Genomic DNA, 22,274 nt, shown 5'->3' on the forward strand with positions numbered 1-22,274 from the left:
TTTCTGGTTCCAGAGTTCTGTGCGGTTCTTGCTTTGGAATCTCTGTTCTCCATTCTGTATGCTAATGGAGATGCCTCCCTGTCCCATCTTCAATGCAAATAGGGCTGGGGGGTTTCCTTAATCCTGTCACCCTTGTCTGGAGGGGCTTAGCTGTGTCTCCCACGGCCTTTTCAGTAAGTCTTTCTTCTGATCAGTTTTGGTTCAAGCACAGGCTGTGGGGGAGAATATCTTTCGTGAGTCAGACAGGCTGGATACCGTGCCTTGGTTCCCCAAGAACACAGAGCTGCTAGGTAACAAGTGACCCACTGTACTGCAGGTTCCCATCCCTGCTGAGCTCTTTGCAAACTCCCTGGGCCTTGCAGGAGTTCCGTTACACTATAACCACATTCCTACAAATATCCTGTGCTCCCTTAGCACCTGAGCTGCAGGGCTTACTATGTGTTTTACTGTGACTCTACCTGACCTGTGAGAATGCCCAATGCAGCCCTCTGCCAAACCCAATGCTGAGAGCCAGTGAGCTGTTCAAACGCTGGCCATCTGCAGCCTCTAGCCCGAGCGTTCAAAAGAGTGCTGCACCCACAATCCAAAGAGCTCAGCGTGTTGGGGGCTGGGCTCCTTTGAAGTCATTAAATCAAACTCGGGTGTCTGAAGATACGCTCTAGTTCAACCAGAAGTTATTGGGCTACATATAAAATGATGGGGTCTAAATTAGCTGTTATCTGTCAGGAAATAGATCTTGGAGTCACTGTGGATATTCTCTGAAAACAGCCACTCAATGTGCAGTGGCAGTCAAAAAAGCGAACAGAATGTTGGGAATAATTGAGAAAAAGGGATTAATAATAAAAAAGAAATATCATGTTGCCTCTAAATCAATCCATGGTACACCCACCCCTTGAATACTGTGTGCAGATGTGATCGCCCCATCTCCAAAAAGATACATTGGAATTGAAAAAGTTACAGAAAAGGGCAACAGAAATGATTAGGGGTATGGAACGGCTTCCATATGAGGAGAGATTAATAAGACTGGGACTTTTCAGCTTGGAGAAGAAATTACTAAGGGGGGATATGATAGAGATCTATAAAATCATTGCTGGTGTGGAGAAAGTAAATAAGGAAGTGTTATTTACTCCTTCTCTTAACACAAGAACTAGGGGTCAGCAAATGAAATTAACAGCCAGCTGGTTTAAAAGAAACAAAAGGAAGTATTTCTTCATACAACGCACAGTCAACCTGTGGAACTTTGCCGGAGGATGTTGTGAAGACCAAGACTATAACAGGGTTCAAAAAAGAACTAGATAAATTCATGGAGCATAGGTCCATCAATGGCTATTCACCAGGATGGACAGGGATGGTGTCCCTAGCCTCTGTTTGCCAGAAGCCTTCAATGGGCAACAGGGGATGGATCACCCAATAATTGTCCTGTTCTGTTCTTTCCCTCTGAAGCACCTGGCATTGGCCACTGTTGGAAGACAGGACACTGGGCTAGATGGACCATTGGTCTGACCCAGTATAGCTGTTCTTATGGATGTAGGAATCCTGCATGAAATTCTATGGCCTGCATTACAGCAAAAGGGAGGGTCATAAAGAGAGAACGGATGGTCCAGTGGTTAAGCCAGTGACCAAGGCCTGAACAGCAACCTGTGATCAATTCCCTACCCTGCTACCAACTCCCTGTGTGATCCGAGGCCATCACTTAAGTTTTCTGTCCCTCAGCTCCCCATGAGATGACAAGTTTGCTTGATGAAGGAATAGTGTCGACCTAATATACTTAGACTTCTTCAGACATTTCACTTGGTACCACATGACGTGAATAAAAAACTAGAACAATATAAAATTAACATGGCACACATTAAATGGATCAAAAACTGTCTCAAAATGTAACTGTAAACGGGGAATTGTCATTGAGCGTGTGTGATTCCAGTGTGGTTCCATAGGGTTCAGTTGTTGGCTCTATATTATTTAACATTTTTATCAATGACCTGGAAGAGAACATAAAATCATCGCTGATAAAGTTTGCAGATGACACAAAAATTGTGGGAGTTGTAAATAACAAAGATGACAGGTCACTGATACAGAGCGATCTCGATCACATGGTAAGCTGGGTGCAAGAAACCAATGTGCATTTGAATATAGCTAAATGTAAAGGTAGTATATCTCTAGGAGCAAAGAATGACGGACATACCATCGGGCTGGGCTCCAGCCTGGGAAGCAGAGACTCTGAGAAGGACTTGGGAGACATGGTGGCTAATCTGCTGAACATGAGCGCTCAGTGCTACGCTGTGGCCTAAAGGGCTAATGCCATGTTTGGATGTTTAAACGGGAATCACAAGTAGGAGCAGAGAGAGGATTTCACCTCTGTATTTGATACTGCTGGAATCCACTGGAGTCCAGTTCTGGTGTCCACAGGTCAAAAAGAATGTTGATAAATGGAGCGGGTTCAGGGAAGAGTTATGAGAATGATTAAAAGATTAGAAAACCTGCCTTACAGTGAGAGACTCAAGCAGCTTGATCTATTTAACATAAGGGGCGACTTGATTACAGTCTGTGAGCACCTGCATGGGGAACCAATATTTAATAATGGGCTCTTCAATCTAGCAGAGAAAGGTGTAACCCGATCCAAATTCAGACTGGAAACGAGGGGTAAATGTGTACCAGTGAGGGTAATCAACCACTGGAACAACTCACCAAGGGTCACGCAGTCAGTGACAACGGGGGGACCCAGCCCCACACTAGCTGGCCCTGCTGCTGTAGCTGTGGGTCCCGGGGTCTATCTGTTACTGGACCAACTTCTGACAAGCCTTCCACCCGCACAGAGCCCCTCCTCGAGTGGGATCCCTGCGGCTGGGAGCGCCAGGAGCTGGGCCGGGCTGTCTCAGGGTTAATGGGAGGGAGGCGGGCGCACTGGGATTCACAGGACTCTGCCCTGCCGGGCTCCCTGCTGCCCTCGCTCCTGCCCACCTCCCCCGCCTGCGGGGCTGGGGGCGCGGCGGCGGCTCTCGCTCCTGCTTTCCCAGGGATGCTGTGCGGTCGGCCAGCCCCTGTTCTCCCGCTGAGCATCCATCGCAGCCCTGCCCCTTTCGCTGCCTGCGAGCCAGACGCGCCCCGAGCCGGAGCAGGCGGCGGAGCCTGGCGCCGCGGGTCGTGCCCAGGGCCAGCCGGCGGCGTGGATGAGGTTGATGCTCCTCTGCTGCACCTGGAGGGACGAGCCTATGGGAGAGGACGAAGGTTCGTACCTGGGCTGGGGCCATTGCGTTGCCTCTGCAGATGCGGGAGCCCCGGCTGCCGGGCAGGGACAGCCCCGAGCGGCCGGGAGCCTCCTCTCATCCCCCCGCCCGAGCTCCTCTCCCAGCCCGGCCGGGGCTGCCGGCGCGCCCAGCGCTCCCCCGCAGGGAGGAAGCCTGGGCCAGCGCTTGGCGCAGGGGCTCCCGGGAGCCCGAACTCCTGGGTCCCGTTCGCAGCCCGCAGGGGCTCGCTGTGACCTTGAGCGAATCGCTTCCCCTGGTGCAGTGGGTGTGGACGGGCGGGCGGGCAGCCCAGGCTCTGACACGTCCCTGGGCAGGTGCAGAGGGGGCTCCCACTGACGCGACTTGGTGTACCGTGCCCCCGCTCCCGGCCAGGCGGGCCCTTTGTGATACAGGGGAGGCCTCCTGCCCCACTGCAGGCAGGCAGCCCTCAGGGGGCAGCTGGTGGCCAGTGGCCAGCTCTTTGCCCTGGGCTAGAGGGCGAAGAGCCAGCAGCCCATGGCCAGGAGGAGCCCTTCAGGCCAGGGCCCCAGAAGCTGCCCCCTCAGTCCTGCAGTGAGGCGCTCACCACTGATCTCTCCCTGGCTTGGGGTTCCCATCCTCCAGCACAGGGGCTAGTAACCCTGGTGTCTGAGCCCTCCCCAATGCCAGGGGGTGCATGCTGGGCCGGAGCTTTCTACATCCCTATTTCTATTCTCTGGGGCATCAGTGGCCTGTCTCTGGCCCTCTGGGGGTCACCAAAACCCTCCCATCAAAGGTCCCATGCTCCCAACTCCCAGCTAGGCTGACCAGACAGCAAGTGTGAAAATTTGGGACGGGGGTGGGGGGTAATAGGCACCTATATAACACAAAGCCCCAAATATCAGGACTGTCCCTATAAAATTGGGGCATCTGGTCACCCTACTCCCAGCCCCTTGCGATGCCATTTGCCAGCTGTTCTCTGGCTGCTGGGGGTTCATCATTTCGGGGCATGGCCTGTCACAGCCCCTTGGCTCCTGGCCCCCAAAGCAGGAAGGGAGCAGACCCTGGCCTGGCCCAGATGATCCTGGTGGTTAATGGCTCCCTCTAGTCCTGGCTGCCCTGCCTCCCACACCAACGCATGGCCCCTCTCCATGCAGCCTATCACCTTACTGCCACCCGCAGCTCCGCTTTCAAGCCATTCTGCTTCCACCCCCCGCGGAGCTGGGCTCCCTGCGCCCTTCCAGGTCTCAGTCCTGTGGGCCTCCACTGCCCCCACGCGGGGCCCTCTCTCCTGACAGCTGGGGAGCGGTTCCTGGCTCACCATGGGCAGTGGGCCCCCCTGCGCCCACTGACACCCTGCATACTCAGCCTGTTGACCTGCCCCTCATCTTGTCACCCCACATCTCCTCCCTCCCTCCCTCCCCCTCCCCCCTCCATACCTCGTCCTCTACCCCCTTATCTGGTCCTCCCCTCCCCCACATGCCTCGCTGCCCAGGTCCTCCTTTCACCCTCCTCACCGCACATGCCTCATCCTATCCTCACCTTCTCCTTTCTTCCCCCTCATGCACTTTGCTCTTCCCCTCCACAGCGAGTCACCTGCCTCACAGCATCTTCCTCACAACCTTCCCTCACCCCTCATGCACCCCTCAGGGCTAGCAGGGCTCCCCACCCCCACCTTCCCCAAACCAGCGGCCTCCACTGCTTTCTCCCCTGAGCTCTGGACTTGCTCTTCCTGCCCCTGCCCCTGCCAGTCAGAGGAGATGGAGCAGCAGTCGTGGGGACGCAAGGCAGTGCTGGTACCGCCAGGGAGCCCACCACTCCCCAGGGCCCCAAGCTGGCCCAGGCCACACTCCTGACCCGTGCCAGACACCACATGCCCAGTGCCATTCACCCTGCCCCCGCCTGAGCCCCGATGTGACTCTGTCCCAGCCCTGCTCTGCCCTGCCAGCACAGGCCATGGGCACTGGAGGGGGCAGATCTGGCTGTGGCTGGTGTGGGGCCCCAGCCCCTGTTCTAGAAACCAGCAGGGGATCAATAAGTACAGGCAAGGTGAGTGCGGAGCACAGAGCAGCGACTGGGAGAGCATGGCCATGCCTGGCTTGTGCTGTGCCTCCCCCGGGCCAGAGGCCAGGCTTGGTCAGGGCCCAGAGATGGGGGGTCAGGGTCAATGTGGGTCCCAGTGGGGGATGTGGGGTCAAAGCCTGTGTGGGTCTGGAGGACGGGGATCAGAGTCCATGCAGGTCCCAGTGGGGGGAGGGGTCAGGGTCACTGCAGTTCCAGTGTGGGAGAGGAGTCAGGGTCAATAGGTGTTGCAGTGACAGGATGGTGGGGTGTGTGGCAGGGGTGAGTGTCAGTGCGAGTCCATGTGATGGGGGGAGGAGGCTCAGAGTTACCGTGGGTCCTGGTGTTGGGCAGGTGGGAGTGGGGGAGGGTCAGTGCAGGCCCTGTGAGGAAGGGGATGGGTCCCGGTGGCGGGCGGGCTGGGGGCTCTCAGGTGTGAGGGGGGATGTGCCCGGCCTAGTTATTCCTGCTATGTAGCAGTTTTGGTGCTCCTGGCACAGGGGCCTGTGGGACTAATTGTGTGCCCGTTTCCAGTGCCATTCCACCAAGGCTTGCCGTATCCTGCATAGCCTGCCAGGCAGTCGCTACGTCACATTCCCCTTTCATTGATTGGAGAAACTGAGGCACCGAGCAGGGCGGGGATGTTCTATGTCCCCCCAAGTCAGGAGTCCTGCTGCCCTGTCCTGTCCCTTTACCACCAGCTCCCACTGCTACGCATGTCTCTCTCCGTAGTTGCCTCAATGCAGGCAGGTGAAATTAGGTGCTGGGCTTCCACGGGAGAAGGGCCCTCAGGGCTCCCCAAGCCAGACTGGCTGTGCCCTCGCATGGGGGTGCGACAGTCTGTGCCTCTTCTGTGTCCTGCAGGAAGCGACCTGCCTGTATGTGCGAGCTGTGGCCACAGTATCTACGATGGGCAATACCTCCAGGCCCTGAACGCTGACTGGCATGCCGACTGCTTCAGGTAGGAGCCACGCGGGGCAGGCATGGAGCTCTCCGGCCTGTGCTCCTCAGCATTGGGCCTGCCACGCCTGGCCAAGGCTAGAAGTCTAGGGACAGACACTGGTGTCACCTCCCCGTCAAGGTGGCCACATGTGTACACACACACACACACATACATACAATGTCCTGCACAGATATACACACAAACACAGTGTCCTGCACAGATACACATACATACACACACACACACAATGTCCTGCACAGATATACAAACACACACACCTGCAATGCCCCTTTGGCACACAACTCCCTGGGTCCTTAGCCCTGGTCCCAGCCAGCCATTAGACTTGGGGTGGGGCATTCCCAGGATGGGCTGCAGTTCTCCCCACAGCCCTGCAGAGCCAGGCTGGGGCTGGAGCTCTGGGGCCCTAGCAACCTGTGACCCTTGCAGTCTGCTTTGGTTTCTTGCTTGCTTCCCTGGGCTCCTCTGTCCCCTCAGCACCTGCTCTGCAGGCTTCTTCCCAGCTCTCAGCACTGGCCATGTCACCCAGACTGCCCTGTGGCCTAGCCACAGGTGGGAGCCCTGTGCACTGAGCAGGGCTTGAAGCCTCTCCAGCACTCAGTCAGAGAGGGCTGTCCTCTGAGCCAGGTGCCCCAGGCATGCCAGGTTTTCGGACAGGCCAGCCGGGGTGAAGGGGTGTTTGTTGCTGCAGCTGGATCCCAGCTGGGGTGAAGCGGCTGCTGGAGTGTGAGCATGTCACTGGGAGCCTGCAGGCTCTCAGAGGGCCTGCCCTTCAGTACCACACAGGTGTGCTGCCCCCTCACGTCTGTGGTTGCAGCACAGATAAATGTCATTCCACAGGGAGGGCTCGGACACCTGGCACACAGCATAGAGTGTGTCCCTAGCCTGGGAGAATGGGAGTGCCCAGCTCCCTGGCATTCTTGTTGCAACCTGCCTTCAGCTCGACCCACCCAAACCTTACTGGAATGCTGTGTGCCAATGCTTGCTTCAAGGGATCTCCCTGCTATTCTACTGCAGTCCCAGCCTCTCCCAGCAGGGGCGCTATAGGGACTGGGGCAGGGGTGCTGGCTGTGGGGGAGCTCCCAGCTATTTATGCCCTGGCACCTCCCAGCAGGGGGCTCTGTGGGGCAGTGTGAGGATGGCACCCTTCATCATTATTACTGTTTGTGTTACTGGAGCACCTAGCAGCCTGGCCCAGGATGGCCCAGGACCCTATTGTACTAGGTGCTGTACAAACGCAGAACAAGCTGACCCCTTGGCCTGTCCCTGGGGCACAGTGGTGTCTGCAAGAAGTCTGTCTGGGAGCGACCCAGATTCTGTGGGAAGTTGGGCTGCTCTCTGCACTCCACAGCCCCATGCGCTACTGCAACTGGGCAGCCATTAATAGCAGCAGCAGCTGGAGAGCATGTGAACGGGGCCATCTGCTCCTCATTAGCCTGTGTGCCTGCTAAGCCTGAGCCACGGAGGGGAGGGGTGGATTGTGCATCGCATCCTGTGTGCTGGAGTCCCCAGAGTGGGGGGCAGTCTGCTAGGCTTACTGGGGCCAGGACAGAGCCAAGCCCCCTCTGCCCAGGCAGGGGGGTCGGCAGGTGTTTCTCTTCAGTCTGATGGGGGGCATGGGAGGGGGCAGGTGGTTGGGGGTGGAAGTCGTGCTGGTGCCCTCCTCGTGCTGGCACTGTGATGGTGCCCCCTGTGCGCAGGGTTAGACAGCACAGTGGCTAATGCTGGCAGCTGCACTGGAGCTTTGTGGACAGTAGTGCAGCCAGCCACTGAATCACTGCTAGCACCAGTGCAAGTGCAGCACGGCAGGGCTCTTTGGAGCTGGGAAAGCCCAGTTCCCTAGGAGTGCACACGCTGGGACCTGCCCCAGGGCTCTCTGCACTTGGCAGGTGTGCACCTGTGCATTGCATGCCAGAGGGTGTGCATGCGTCTGCAGGGATGCGCTGGCAGGGACACTGTGAGTTTGGGGGTGGGGGTGAGCTGTGATGCTGGAAGGCAGGGCATGTGCATGCACAGTGCTGTTGCAAATGGGAGCAGAGATGTGGGAGGCCGTGTACGGGTGACAACAGGGCCATGTCCATTTGGACAGTGAAGCTGCACACGTCAGTGCTGATGTTCTGCGTGGAACAGTGGGGGTGCCAGTGGGTTGGCTGCTGATGTTTGCAGGAGTGTGCCAGCAGTGCCATGGCACAGCCCCAGAGAGGGGAGGCCTGTGAGTCCTGAGGAGCCAGCCCAGGGGAAGCGCAGCAATGGCCGATGCAGGGCAGGCTGCTGGCTGTCACTGAGGAAGCGCCGTCCCTGTGTGATTACAACTCTGGTTTCCTTTCCTCCTCAGGCTGCTGGCTGCGGTCTGGGGGGAAGTGAGAGCAAGTGTCTCTCCGTGAGTCACTGAGGCCAGAGCTGTGGGGAGCAGGCTGAGGAGGAGGGGATGATGTCATGGGTTCCTGGTCCCTCCTCCCCTCTCACTTAATGCTTCCAGCTCTTTGAAGTGTCTGTAGGAATTAGAAGCCACAGAAGTGTGTGCAGGGCCTCCCTGGCCAGCTGGGGGAGGCGCCCCCACGGCTGAGTGCAGGGCCCCACCATCCCAGCAGGGGCATTGAGTGCCGCTCACTGAGGCGCGGGCCGCACGGCCCCGGACTCATTCTGGTTCGGAGGATGCTGACTGCTGTGCTCAAGAAGAGCCGCTTCCTGAGTGCTGGAGCCAAGTAAGTGTGTGGGGCTGCTCTGGCTCGCCCCTGAGCCTCTGCTGTGGCTAGGGGCACCGCATCACCATGGGCTTGGGGACACGGTGTGGGACAGTTTGCGATGGAGTCCGGACAGCACCCTGGGGTCCCAGCCCAAGACATGGATAGAGCGAAAGAGGCAATCCCAAGGAAAAGGAGTGTGCCTGGAGACATACTGCCAAGGAAATAGAAACCGTGGCAGGAAATGTCCCCTTCCGCCCCCCTTCCCTCCCCCCAGCCCTCTAGCCTATGCAGCTACCCCCCACATATCTCTCCTCACACAGCCTGCTCACTGCTTCTCCTGCACTCCCCCAGTTAGCAGGCAGCTGAGGCCAGACCAGCTGTGGGAGGTGGAGGAGCTGAGCAGGGTGGGGGTGATGGTGAGATTCTGATAACCTTCTGGGGGCTGCGGCTGGAGCTGGAATTTTCCTCCCCCAGGCTGGAGGGAATTGACTTTCGGTGACTAGAGGAACCTTCTGTGCGTTGCAGCATTTGGTACCTTGTATGCACTTGGTAAAAAGTCTGGCTGCTTTTTGTGTGAAATATCCCCCCCCACCTCCACCCAGCACCGAGGAACTGAAAACCCCTCTGCTCCAAAGTTGGCAGCTTTACCAGCCATCTGGGTGTGTGTGTCGTTATCCCCTTTATCAGATGGGGAACCTGAGACACCCTGAGAGGAAGTGATTTATGTGGGGGGGGGGGGGGGAGGATGCTGGGCTCTGTTGGATTGAGCAAGGGTTGGGAAGTCAGGTGAGTGAGCTGGATTCTTACTCTGGATCTGATTTAGGCCAAGCGGACACTGCACCCTGCCAGTGGGAGTGCCAGGGTAGATCAAAGGCAGGTGGGTTTGCCTGCTCTGAGCAAGGCTAGGGGACATGCCCTGGACGCTCCCCATCGCTGCTCCCTCCGGCAGAGCTGCACAGGGGCTAGAGCAAAGGTCTTTGCACCTCGCCCTCCTGCAAGGCTGAGAGCCCATGCAGCATGGTGACCCAACCGCTGCACCCCTCCCAGGATCACGGATCAACCCCAAAGGTCCATCTCTTCCTATGGAACTTCCGGCAGCCTAGCAAGTGGGGTTCTCCTATTTAGATCTGTACAACGTGCGTGTGCACTGGTGCTATATGTCTGAGCGCACACGTGTGCAGCTGTCTGTGCATGCACAAGTGTGTGAGCGCACAAGTCCCAGTCAGGAGCCTGTCAGGGTCCGTGGTCCTAGCCAGGGTGCAGGGGGAACACAGGGCACCCAGAACGCTGCTGCACCAGGTCCACCTGTGCAGGGCGCCCGGCTGCACACCCTCCTGGCAGGCCCAGGGCCAGGAAGAGTGGCGAGAGCATGGCCCACCCGCAGGGTGCTACAGGGTTGGGTAAGAGCAGGGGCACTCCCACACCAGCACTGCGAAGGTTAACGCAGCTGGGTTGCGCCCGGACACGCGTCCTCATTGGTCAGCACCCTCCCGGGAGAGTTTGACTCAAGCAATCGGAGGGCGGATTCCCTGCCAGGGTGACGTAATGGGGCTGCCAGGGAATGACATCATCGCAATTGACATGCGACCCACGTGCTGCCGAGCGGGGAGAAAGGGGGAGGAGGCAGGAGGGGGCTGCAGAAGCACAACCCCACCCCCACTGCTCCTCACTCTGCATCGCCCCCTACAGCCCCATACCTACAGCCCCACCCCCTCTGCTCCTCACTCTGCATTCCCCCTCCAGCCCCACATCAACAGCCCCACCCCCACCGCTCCTCACTCTGCATCCCCCCTACAGCCCCACACCTACAGCCCCACCCCCACGGCTCCTCACTCTGCATCCCCCCTCCAGCCCCACACCTACAGCCCCACCCCCACCGCTCCTCACTCTGCATCCCCGCCCCCTCCAGCCCCACATTCCCAGCCCCACCGCTCCTCACTCTGCATCCACCCCCACCGCTCCTCACTCTGCATCCCCACCTACAGCCCCACCCCCACCGCTCCTCACTCTGCATCCCCACCTACAGCCCCACCCCCACCGCTCCTCACTCTGCCTCTCCGCCCCCCTCCAGCCCCACGCTCCCAGCCCCACCGCTCCTCACTCTGCATCCCCCCTCCAGCCCCACACCAACAGCCCCAGCCTCACCGCTCCTCACTCTGCATCCCCACCCCCCTTCCAGCCTCACACCTACAGCCTCAGCCCCACTGCTCCTCTCTTTCCATCCCTGCCCCCCAGAGCCCCACTGCTCCTCAATCTCCATTCCTGTCCCCCCTCCAGCCCCACTTCTCCATACCCCACCTCTTACTAGAGCCCCAGCCCCTTTCCCCTCACTCTCCATCCTCACCCTCCCTCCAGCCTCACACCAACCACCCCAGCCACCATTCTCCATACCCTACACTCCACTAGAGCCTCACCCCACCACTCCTCACTTTCCATCCCTACCTCCCTCCAGCCCCTCAGCGACAGCCCCAGCCCTCCTGCCCCCCTCCATTCCCACACCCTTCTCCAGCCCTGCCCCCAACAGCCCCACCCCCACCTCTCCTATGTCTCCATTCCCGCCACCCTCCAGCCCCACACCGACAGCTCCACCACCACCACTCCTCACTCTCCATCTCTGCCCCCTTCCAGCCCCACACCGACACCCCCAGCCCCACCACTCCTACGTCTCCATCCCCACCCCCCTCCAGCCCCACACCGACAGCCCAAGGCCCCCATTCTCCATACCGCAACCCCCACTAGAGCCCTACCCCCACCACTCCTCACTCTACATCCCCGCTCCCCCTACAGCCCCACACCGACAGCCCCACTCTCACTGCCCCTCCCTTTCCATTCTCACCATGCCTCCAGCACCACACCAACGCCCCAGGCCCACCGCTCCTCACTCTCCAGAACCACCCTCCACTTACACCACCTGATCTTCACTCTCCATCCTACCCCCCTTCAAGCCCCACACTGACACCCCCCTCCAACCCCACCCTCCTCCAGCCCCACCGCTCCTCACTCTCCATCCCTCCTCCCTCCAGCCCCACACTGACAGCCCGACCCCCACCCCTCATTCTCCATGGCCACACCCCCAAACTCCAGTCCCACACCGATACCCCCCACTCTAGCCCACAACCCCTGCCCCTCACTCTCCATACTGCTCCCCCACTCCAGGGTTACACTGACACTCCAATGCCCCAACTCCAGCCCACCTCTCTCCATACCCCATGATCCTTACCCCTCACAGCTCTCATAAACAGTCTGCATTCTCCCAGCCACATGTTCCCCACTTTTCTGCATGGCTCTTCCCTACCAGGTATATACAAAGTGATCTTCCTATGCTGTGAGCTTCCCCACAGCAGTGTCCTGCCAGAGCCCGAGTTCCAGCAGGATACATCTGGAGCTGTCGTGAATTGCACTGTTCATGAGTGCTGTGCAGTCCCACCCTGGCTGTAGGGACTAGCTCTCCAGCGAGCCCAGCACCTGCTAGCAGCGGGCTGCCAGGTCCCAAGGCGGGACATGGAGAGCTGTACACAGAGCACAGCAGCTGGGGCTTCCCCACTGGGACAGGGGGTTCATGGGGAGCAAAGGGTCCTGCCGTGTGAGTCAGAGCTGCTGTGCCAGGCCAAAGGACACATTGTCGGGGGGGTGGGGGGGAGCACATCTGCAGGATGGACGGCCCAGACAACGGGAAGGACAGTGCTGCTCATGGAACTCATTCTTTAATGCATCTTGTACGGTGTGCTGAGCACAGTCTGAGCCAGACAGATCTATGCTGCAGTGTGAATGATGAGAACCAGCCAGGGACTCTTTGTACAGTGCCTAGCGCAGCGAAGCCGTGATCCCTGACTGGGGCCCTAGCTGCTACTGCACCACAAAGCGAGTACGTGTACGTCTACACTTAAAACGCTAGAGCGGTGCAGCTGCAGAGCTTCAGGGTAGACACTCCCTACGCTGACAGGAGGGATTTTGCCGTAGACGTAGATAATCCACCTCCCTGAGAGGCAGTAGCTAGGTCCATGGAAGAATTCTGCTGTCTACCTAACGCTGTCTATACCGGGCTCAGGTGGTATGACTGTGTCTCTCGGGGGTGTGGATATTTTCACACCCCTGAGAGACGTAGCTACACGGATGTAAATTCCTAGTGTAGCCCAGGCCTGAGATTCCAGGCCTATTACCTGTCTGTGTGTTACTCTGAAGCCTGGAATGTCGGTTGAGTCAGCGTGAAGCCATGGAAACAGCTACAAGCATGATTGAAGGCTCTTTTTGTTCAGACTGTCACCAGGTTCTGAGATTCACAGTGTGTTACCATCCAGTTCGCAGGCATTGGTACCTTACAAGTTCCATCCGTGCTACAGCAAGGCACGGCGAGGGAGTCTGCACTGACAATGCTGCAGCGGCACAGCTGTAGCGCTTCAGTGAAGACGCGACCTATGGGGCTAGGCAGAGTTCTCCCGGCAGTGCAGGCATTCCACCGCCCGGAGAGGCAGCGGCTAGGTTGACAGAAGAATTCTTCCGTCCAGTGAGTGCTGTCTACCCCAGTGTTTCGCTCGCACAGCTGCGGCTCTTGGGGGGGTGGCTTCCTGGCCAATGGGGTCACAAGACTGCTATCCAGTTCCCTTCTCCTCCAGCACCTGCTCACTCCACCCCCATGACTCACACAGACACCCCATCTGTAGCTAAACCCACGAATGTTCCTAGTCTGGACTGGGCCCAAGAGTCATCAGAGGTAACTCAACCATTCACCCCCCTTACTCTGCAGCTAATTTGCACTGATTGGGTGGGGGAGATGGCACAGATGTGGATCACTTGGCCCAACTGCCAAACCCGTGCACCAGCCTGGGCTCCCAGCTCCATGTACAGCTAACACAAGAGATGCTGTCATACTCTGGCCCCATTTCCCTTTGGGGTAGGTTCCAGGCTGTGGCTGGACAGCACGTGATGTGCACAAATCCATTGCTGCATTGCAGCCCGCGTGCAAACAGGACGTGATTCTGTGACGCTGCTTCCTCTTCTCCCCACACCAGGAGAAACCAAGAGCAAGTTGTGATCCAAACACAGCCAGTGCCTTCCCAGTGCCCCACAGTGTTACCACACCTGGGAACTTAGCTGCGAGGGGGGGCTCCCTCAGCCATGGTGCCAGGCTGGGAATTGAGGGGGATCTGCAGGCAACACAGATAGGACACAATTCGAGACCAGCAGTGGCTACCCAAGCTGCCAATCTGGGACGCTATTAGAGACCAATAGTGGTCACCCGAGCTACAGAGCTCGGCCACAATTAGACACCAGGGGAGGCTACGTGAACTGCAAAGACTGAACAGAATTAGAGATGGGGTGTCTGTGTGAGCCGGGGGGAGGGGTGGAAATAGAGATGGGGGTGTCAGTGTGAGCTGGGGGGAGGGGTGGAAATAGAGATGGGGGTGTCTGTGTGAGCCGGGGGGAGGGGTGGAAATAGAGATGGGGGATGTCTGTGTGAAAAGGGGGGAGGGGTGGAAATAGAGATGGGGGTGTCTGTGTGAGCCGGGGGGAGGGGTGGAATTAGAAATGGGGGATGTCTGTGTGAACTGGGGGGAGGGGTGGAAATAGAGATGGGGGTGTCTGTGTGAGCCGGGGGGAGGGGTGGAAATAGAGATGGGGGTGTCTGTGTGAGCCGGGGGGAGGGGTGGAAATACAGATGGGGGTGTCAGTGTGAAAAGGGGGGAGGGGTGGAAATAGAGATGGGGATGTCTGTGTGAAAAGGGGGGAGGGGTGGAAATAGAGATGGGGGTGTCTGTGTGAATGGGGGGGGGTGGAATTAGAGATGGGGGTGTCTGTGTGAACAGGGGGGAGGGGTGGAATTAGAACATAAGAACGGCCGTACCGGGTCAGACCAAAGGTCCATCTAGCCCAGTATCCTGTCTACCGACAGTGGCCAGTGCCAGGTGCCCCAGAAGGAGTGGACCTAAGAGGCAATGATCAAGTGATCTCTCTCCTGCCATCCATCTCCATCCTCTGACAAACAGAGGCTAGGGACACCATTCCTTACCCATCCTGGCTAATAGCCATTAATGGACTTAATCACCATGAATTTATCCAGTTCTCTTTTAAACGCTGTTATAGTCCTAGCCTTCACCACCTCCTCAGGTAAGGAGTTCCATAAGTTGACTGTGCGCTGTGGGAAGAAGAACTTCCTTGTATTGGTTTTAAACCTGCTGCCTATTAATTTCATTTGGTGACCCCTAGTTCTTGTATTATGGGAATAAGTAAATAACTTTTCCTTATCCACTTTCTCCACATCACTCATGATTTTATATACCTCTATCATATCCCCCCTTAGTCTCCTCTTTTCCAAGCTGAAGAGTCCTAGCCTCTTTAATCTCACCTCATATGGGACCCGTTCCAAACCCCTCATCATTTTAGTTGCCCTTTTCTGAACCTTTTCTAGTGCCAGTATGTCTTTTTTGAGATGAGGAGACCACATCTGTACGCAGTATTGGAGATGTGGGCGTACCATCGATTTATATAAGGGCAATATATTCTCAGTCTTATGCTCTATCCCCTTTTTAATGATTCCTAACATCCTGTTTGCTTATTTGACCGCCTCTGCATACTGCGTGGACATCTTCAGAGAACTATCCACGATGACTCCAAGATCTTTTTCCTGACTTGCTGTAGCTAAATTAGCCCCCATCATATTGTATGTATAGTTGGGGTTATTTTTTCCAATGTGCATTACTTTACATTTATTCACATTAAATTTCATTTGCCATTTTGTTGCCCAATCACTTAGTTTTGTGAGATCTTTTTGAAATTCGTCACAGTCTGCTTTGGTCTTAACTATCTTGAGCAGTTCAGTATCATCTGCAAACTTTGCCACCTCATTGTTTACCCCTTTCTCCAGATCATTTATGAATAAGTTGAATAGGATTGGTCCGAGGACTAACCCTTGGGGAACACCACTAGTTACCCCTCTCCATTCTGGGAATTTACCATTAATTCCTACCCTTTGTTCCCGGTCTTTTAACCAGTTCTCAATCCATGAAAGGACCTTCCCTTTTATCCCATGACAGCTTAATTTACATAAGAGCCTTTGGTGAGGGACCTTGTCAAAGGCTTTCTGGAAATCTAAGTACACTATGTCCACTGGATCCCCCTTGTCCACATGTTTGTTGACCCCTTCAAAGAATTCTAATAGATTAGTAAGACACGATTTCCCTTTACAGAAACCATGTTGACTATTGCTCAACAGTTTATGTTTTTCTATGTGTCTGACAATTTTATTCTTAACTATTGTTTCGACTAATTTGCCCAGAACTGATGTTAGACTGACCGGTCTGTAATTGCTGGGATCACCTCTAGAGCCCTTTTTAAATATTGGCGTTACATTAGCTAACTTCCAGTCATTGGGTACAGAAGCCGATTTAAAGGACAGGTTACAAACCTTAGTTAATAGTTCCGCAACTTCACATTTGAGTTCTTTCAGAACTCTTGGGTGAATGCCATCTGGTCCCGGTGACTTGTTACTGTTAAGTTTATCAATTAATTCCAAAACCTCCTCTAGTGACACTTCAATCTGTGACCGTTCCTCAGATTTGTCACCTACAAAAGCCAGCTCAGGTTTGGGAATCTCCCTAACATCCTCAGCCCAGAAGACTGAAGCAAAGAATCCATTTAGTTTCTCCGCAATGACTTTATCGTCTTTAAGCGCCCCTTTTGTATCTCGATCGTCCAGGGGCCCCACTGGTTGTTTAGCAGGCTTCCTGCTTCTGATATACTTAAAAAACATTTTATTATTACCTTTGGAGTTTTTGGCTAGCCGTTCTTCAAACTCCTCTTTGGCTTTTCTTATTACATTCTTGCACTTAATTTGGCAGCGTTTATGCTCCTTTCTATTTGCCTCACTAGGATTTGACTTCCACTTTTTAAAGGAAGTCTTTTTATCTCTCTTTTTATCTCTTCTTTTATATGGTTGTTAAGCCACGGTGGCTCTTTTTTATTTCTTTTACTGTGTTTCTTAATTTGGGGTATACATTGAAGTTGGGCCTCTATTCTGGTGTCTTTAAAAAGCGCCCATGCAGCTTGCAGGGATTTCACTTTAGTGTGAGCCAGAGGGGGAGATGGAACTAGAGATGGGGGTGTCTGTGTGAACAGGGGTGTGGGGTGGAATTGGAGATAGTGGTGTCTGTGTGAGCCGGGGGGGGGGGGAGATGGAACTAGAGATGGAGGTGTCTGTGTGAACCGGGGGGTGGGGTGGAATTGGAGATGGGGGTGCCTGTTTGAGCCAGGGGATGGGATGGACATAGAGACTGCACGTGGCAAGGATGGGGGTGTCAGTGTGAGCTGGGGGGAGGGATGGGATTAGAGATGGGGATGTCTGTGTGAACCAGGGGGTGGGGTAGAATTGGAGATAGGGGTGTCAGTGTGAGCCGGGGGGAGGGGTGGAATTGGAGATGGGGGGTGTCTGTGTGAACCAGGGGATGGGACGGACATAGTGACTGCACGTGGCAAGGATGGGGGTGTCTGTGTGAGCCAGGGGATGGGACGGACATAGAGACTGCACATGGCAAGGAATCCTGGGACTGGGGCCTGTTTCATTCCCTAGGGTGAGCAGGGGATGGAGGAGAAGGGAACTGGAAGCCAGCATGACCTGGGCATCACTATATTGAGAATAGTCTATGTGGGACCATGCAGCTGGGAGTCACCTAGCTACTGGTGCCTGGGCTGGCGAGCGCCTTGGCGGCTGGCTGGCGGGCGCACAGCGAGCAGGGCTCTCCTCTCATGGTCAGAGAACAGGCTTTGCCACATGCTGGGGCCCTCTGCAATAGCCATGATCAGAGACAGGAAATGGCCCTGGGTGGTCCTGGCCTGGCTGCTGCAGCCTCTCCGCGCACAGGGTGCAGGATGGTGATGGCTTTTTCTGGAGCGGTAGAACCAGGTCTCTCCCTAAGGCAGCAGGCGGCTGTGGTGCTGTAAGTGCTGATAACCACTGGCCATCGCAGCCTAGTCTGTCAGCCATCGCCATCCCCTGTGGAGCGTAGTCCATGGAGCCTTTGGCTCTGTCTCCATTATGGAGCCTGCCCGTTGGCCCAGAGGTGCTAGGTTCCAGGAGAAGCGCCGGCAGCACAGAGTGACGTGCAGTGATTTTGATCACTCTGGGTATGTGTACACTGCAGTTTGACAGCAGCGGCTGGTCCGCGCCCACTGACCCGGGCACGCGGGGTCTGGGCTGTAGGATCCTGCGAGGTGGGAGGATCCCAGAGCCCGAGCTTGAATGTCTTTACCACAAGTAAACAGCCCCTTAGCCCAAGTCAGGGGGTGTCTACATGCAGTGTAGACATACCCTGAGTGTGAACCTCTGCACCAGAGCTGGAACGGCGGCTCTCCCAGCAGTAGGGTTACCATATTTTAAGCATCCAAAAAGAGGACACTCCACAGGCCCCGGCCCTGACCCAACTCCGCCCCTTCCTGGCCCCGCCCCAACTCCGCCCCCTTCCCTGGACACTTCGCCCCCTGCCCCTCCCCCTCCCCTGCTTCCTGCGAACATTTGATTCGCGGGAAGCCTGAAACAGCAGGCAAGCTGGGGTGGGGGGGGGGGGCGCGGCCCAGTCCGGCCCCCATGGCGGCCGGCCGGCCCAGGCCAAGAGGCCCTGGGTCGCCGGCCCCTGGCCGAGCACCACCAGCCCCCGGCCCACACCGCCGGCTCCGCACCGCCGCCAGCGGCCCCCGGGCTGAGCACCGCCGGGCCCGACCCAGCCCCCGGGCCAAGCACCGCCGGGCCTGGCCGAGCACCGCCAGCTCCAGCCCCCGGCTCCGCACCACCGGCCAAGCACCGCCCACCCCCGGCCCCGGCCCCCAGCCGAGCACCGCCGCCAGCAGCCCCTGAGCCAAGCACTGCTGGCCCCAGCCCCCGGCTCCGCACTGCCGGCCGAGCACCGCCGGCCTCCGACCCTGCACCGTCGGCCCCTGGCCCGGCCCCGGCCGAGCACCGCTGGCCCCGGGCCCTGGCCGAGCACCCCCGGGCCCGACCTGGCCCCCGGGGCCGAGCACCCCGGACGAGCACCGCCGGCCCCGGCCCCTAGCTCCGCACCGCCAGCCGAGCACCGCCGGCCCCGGTCCCCGGCTCTGCACCGCTAGCCGAACACCACCGGCCCCGGCGGCTCCGGCCCCCGACCGAGCACCACCGGTCCCTCCCTCCCTATTTTCCCGGACATGTCCGGCTTTTTGAGATTTCCTCCCGGACGGGGATTTGATAGGGTTACCATTCGTCCGGATTTACCCGGACATGTCCTCCTTTTTTGTGCTAAAAATAGCGTCCGGGGGGGAATTTGTAAAGCACTCACAATGTCCGGGATTTCCCCCCTCCCCCGGCAGAGCAGAGCGAGCGGCTGGGAGGGCTGCAGGAAAGTCCCGGGCTGGACTCCAGAGCAGCTTCCTCCTCCCTGCATTCTGAGCCGGCTGGCAGCTCCTCCTCCTGCAGCCCGGTCCGGCAGCCCTGTGCAGGGCCAGGGACCGGGTTTTGTTGTGCTGGGGAGCTCAGCCATGTGTCTGGCTGGCACAGAGCCCAACACCCTGTTCTGAGCAGCAGGGTAAGGGGGCCAGGGGGCAGGAAGGTTCTGGAGGGGGCAGTCAAGAAACGGGGGGGGGCTTTTGGGGGGGAGTGGAGAAAGTTTTGGGCAGTCAGGGTACAGGTAGGGGGTAGGGTCCTGGGGGGCAGTTGGGGGGGGTCTTAGGAGGGGGCAGTTAGGGGACAAGGAATAGGGAGTCTTAGGTAGGGGGTGGGGTTCTGGAGGGCAGTTAGGAGCAGGGGTCCCAGGAGGGGGCAGTCAGGGGACAAGGAGCGGGGGGGTGGGGGGCTGGGAGTTCTGGGGGGGAGCTGTCAGGGGGCAGGAGTGGGGAGAGGGATCGGAGCAGTCAGGGGACAGGGAGCAGAGGGGTTTAGATGGGTTGGGAGTTCTGGGGGGGGCTGTCAGGGGGTGGGGAGTGGTTGGATGGGGCGTGGGAGTCCCAGGGGTCTGTCTGGGGGTGGGGGTGTGGATAAGGGTTGGGGCAGTCAGGGGACAAGAGGCAAGGAGGCTTAGATAGGGAGTGGAGTCCTGGGGGGCAGTTAGGGGCAGGGGTCCCAGGAGGGGGCAGTCAGGGGACAAGGAACGGGGGGAGGGTTGGGGGTTCTGGGGGGGCGGGAAGTGGGAGGGGCAGGGGCGGGGCTCCTCCCGTCCTCTTTTTTGCTTGTTGAAATATGGTAACCCTAGGATTTGAGGCCCAAAAAGCCGGACATGTCCAGGAAAATCCATACGTATGGTAACCCTACCCAGCAGCCCACAGGAGGCTGGCAGGCCCCTGCCAGAGGAGCGACAGTCTCTCTCTCTCCATCAGCACTTGCACAGCTCAGAGGTGCCCACACAGGTGGGGTCAGGGGTCAAGAGCTTCCCAATTGCGCAGACACTGTCAGGCTGCAGCCCTGAACTCACGTAGTCTGCTCTTCACTCTGCACGGGGGGGGGGGTGAGGGGGCCTAAGTGTCACCAGGGTAGTTACGTGATGGGGGAGGGGCTGAGGGTCACTGGGGCAGTTACACGATGGGGGAGGGGCTGAATGTCCCTGGGGCAGTTACACGATGGGGGAGGGGCAGTTACATGATGGGGGAGGGACTGAGCATCACTGAAGGCAGTTACATGATGCGGGGAGGGGCTGAATGTCCCTGGGGCACTCCCAGGATGGGGGAGGGGCTGAGTGTAGCTGGGACATGACCAGGAAAGTGGGGGGAGGGGCTGAGCATTAACTCCTGCTGTGCTGGGAGGGAGCTACTGTCAGCCCAGGGGAAAGGAGCAGGCCTGGGAGAGGCCAGCAGGATGCAGCCTGAGCTGGAGGGCAGGCAGAGCTGGCTGGACCCAATGCTCGCCTGGTGCAATTCCCCTGGAGTCACTGGGACAGCAGCAGGGCCGGGGGTGGGGTAGCGAGGGGGTGAGGAGTGAGATCTGTAAAGTCACAGAGGCTGGGGGTCGCTTGCCTGTCGGCAGCTGCCAGGTTGCAGTGACATGGTGGCTAGTACAGGTGTGTGAGGGAGGGGAGTTTGGGTGAGTGACAAGGAGCAGAGACCAGCAGGGCCATGCGGGAGGGATGGAGGGCAGCTCAGCGTGGAGGGCCGGGCGCTAGCTGGGGCAGCCCCCATGCCCAGAGTCCAGCCCTGCAGCCGTTTGGGGAGGTAGCGTCCGGCAGGAGCAGCCCAGCCCCACTGTGGCTTTCCTGTGGCTGGGCGAGGGGTGGGTCAGACCTGCATGGTGCCCTCGTTCGGATCCCGATAGGTCACGGGCACCATCTGTGATCTGCCCTCTTGCTACTGCAGGTGCTGCGAGTGCGGGGCCCTGCTGTCCCACCAGTACTATGAGAAGGATGGGCGCCTCTACTGCAAGAAGGACTATTGGGCCAGGTTCGGGGAGCTGTGCCACGGCTGCTCGGAGCAGATCACCAAGGGGCTGGTCATGGTAAGTACCATTCGCCAGAGCAGAGGCGTCGCCCTCTGTGAGCAGTCTGAATGTGGGTGCACCTAAGGAACAGCTTAAAGTGAGGGGCACAGGGCTGTGTGCATTCAGCCCAACCCGGGTGTGAGGCCTGACCCTGTGCAGTCATTTACTCCGGTGGAGCACTGCCCAGCCAGACCGGCATTGAGATCAATGCCCTCACAGTGTGCAGGCAAGCAGAGAGTCAGGCCCAGGGCTCCTTGGATGCTGGGGATTCCCACAAACCCGGTGGTCTTGTGGCTAGCAGTGACTGGACATTCCCAACCCAGCTTCTCCACGGGGCAGCGTGGGACATGACCTGGGGCTCAAACTGAAGATGTGGGCAGTGTTAGCTCATCTAACATGATGAGGTCATTGGAAAGGGGGTAGTTTCCAGCAGTGGGCGAGTAAATAAGTCACACACACAGCAGGGAGCCTGTCACACTTACCCAGCACCATGGTCGGAGAAGCCAGGCTCATGCACCAGCAGGGGAACTGGTACAGCACCATGCTACAGGTAAGGGCCAGACCGGGAGCTGCGGCCACTGCCCACGAAGGGGAGGGCCAGAAAGGATGCTGCTTTCCAGCAACCAGGGCCCCTTGGCCATTGGAGCCGGGATTGGGGGGCTTGTTGGTATCACTAATGTCATTGGATTTTGGATGGAAACTTGTAACCTCAAATTTCTTGCCTGAGGCAGATAAGTGGCAATTAGTCAGGGAGCTGGGAGAATAGCCAAGGTGCACCAAGGTGGTCGAGTTCCATATCTACCCCCTTTGCAGACAAGGGGTCAGTTGTGATACCCATGGGTGCTGGAACTAGGGGTGCTGGGGGAGGCTGCTGCACCCTCTTGGTGGAAGTAGCAATAGCAACCCAAATACGTGGTTTCAGCACCCCTGGTGGGACC

General features: G+C 57.8%; 1 protein-coding gene across 2 annotated transcripts in view; it reads left to right on the plus strand.

Moving 5' to 3' along the window:
• Positions 1-3,102: 3,102 nt before the first annotated feature.
• The window catches only part of LIMK1 (LIM domain kinase 1), a 40,394-nt gene continuing 21,222 nt past the window's right edge, over positions 3,103-22,274 (plus strand). The window contains exons 1-3 of one of the 2 annotated variants that reach the window (XM_054008581.1): positions 3,103-3,225; positions 6,129-6,225; positions 21,216-21,354. In XM_054008581.1, coding sequence (XP_053864556.1) covers positions 3,168-3,225; positions 6,129-6,225; positions 21,216-21,354 — 294 coding nt within the window. In that variant the 5' untranslated portion in view covers positions 3,103-3,167. Of the gene's footprint in view, positions 3,226-6,128; positions 6,226-8,805; positions 8,931-21,215; positions 21,355-22,274 lie in introns of those variants that run through there. The other variant, XM_054008582.1, reaches the window with a different exon arrangement.

Source organism: Malaclemys terrapin, chromosome 18 (genome assembly GCF_027887155.1).
Source record: "Malaclemys terrapin pileata isolate rMalTer1 chromosome 18, rMalTer1.hap1, whole genome shotgun sequence".
Lineage (NCBI taxonomy): Eukaryota > Metazoa > Chordata > Testudines > Emydidae > Malaclemys > Malaclemys terrapin.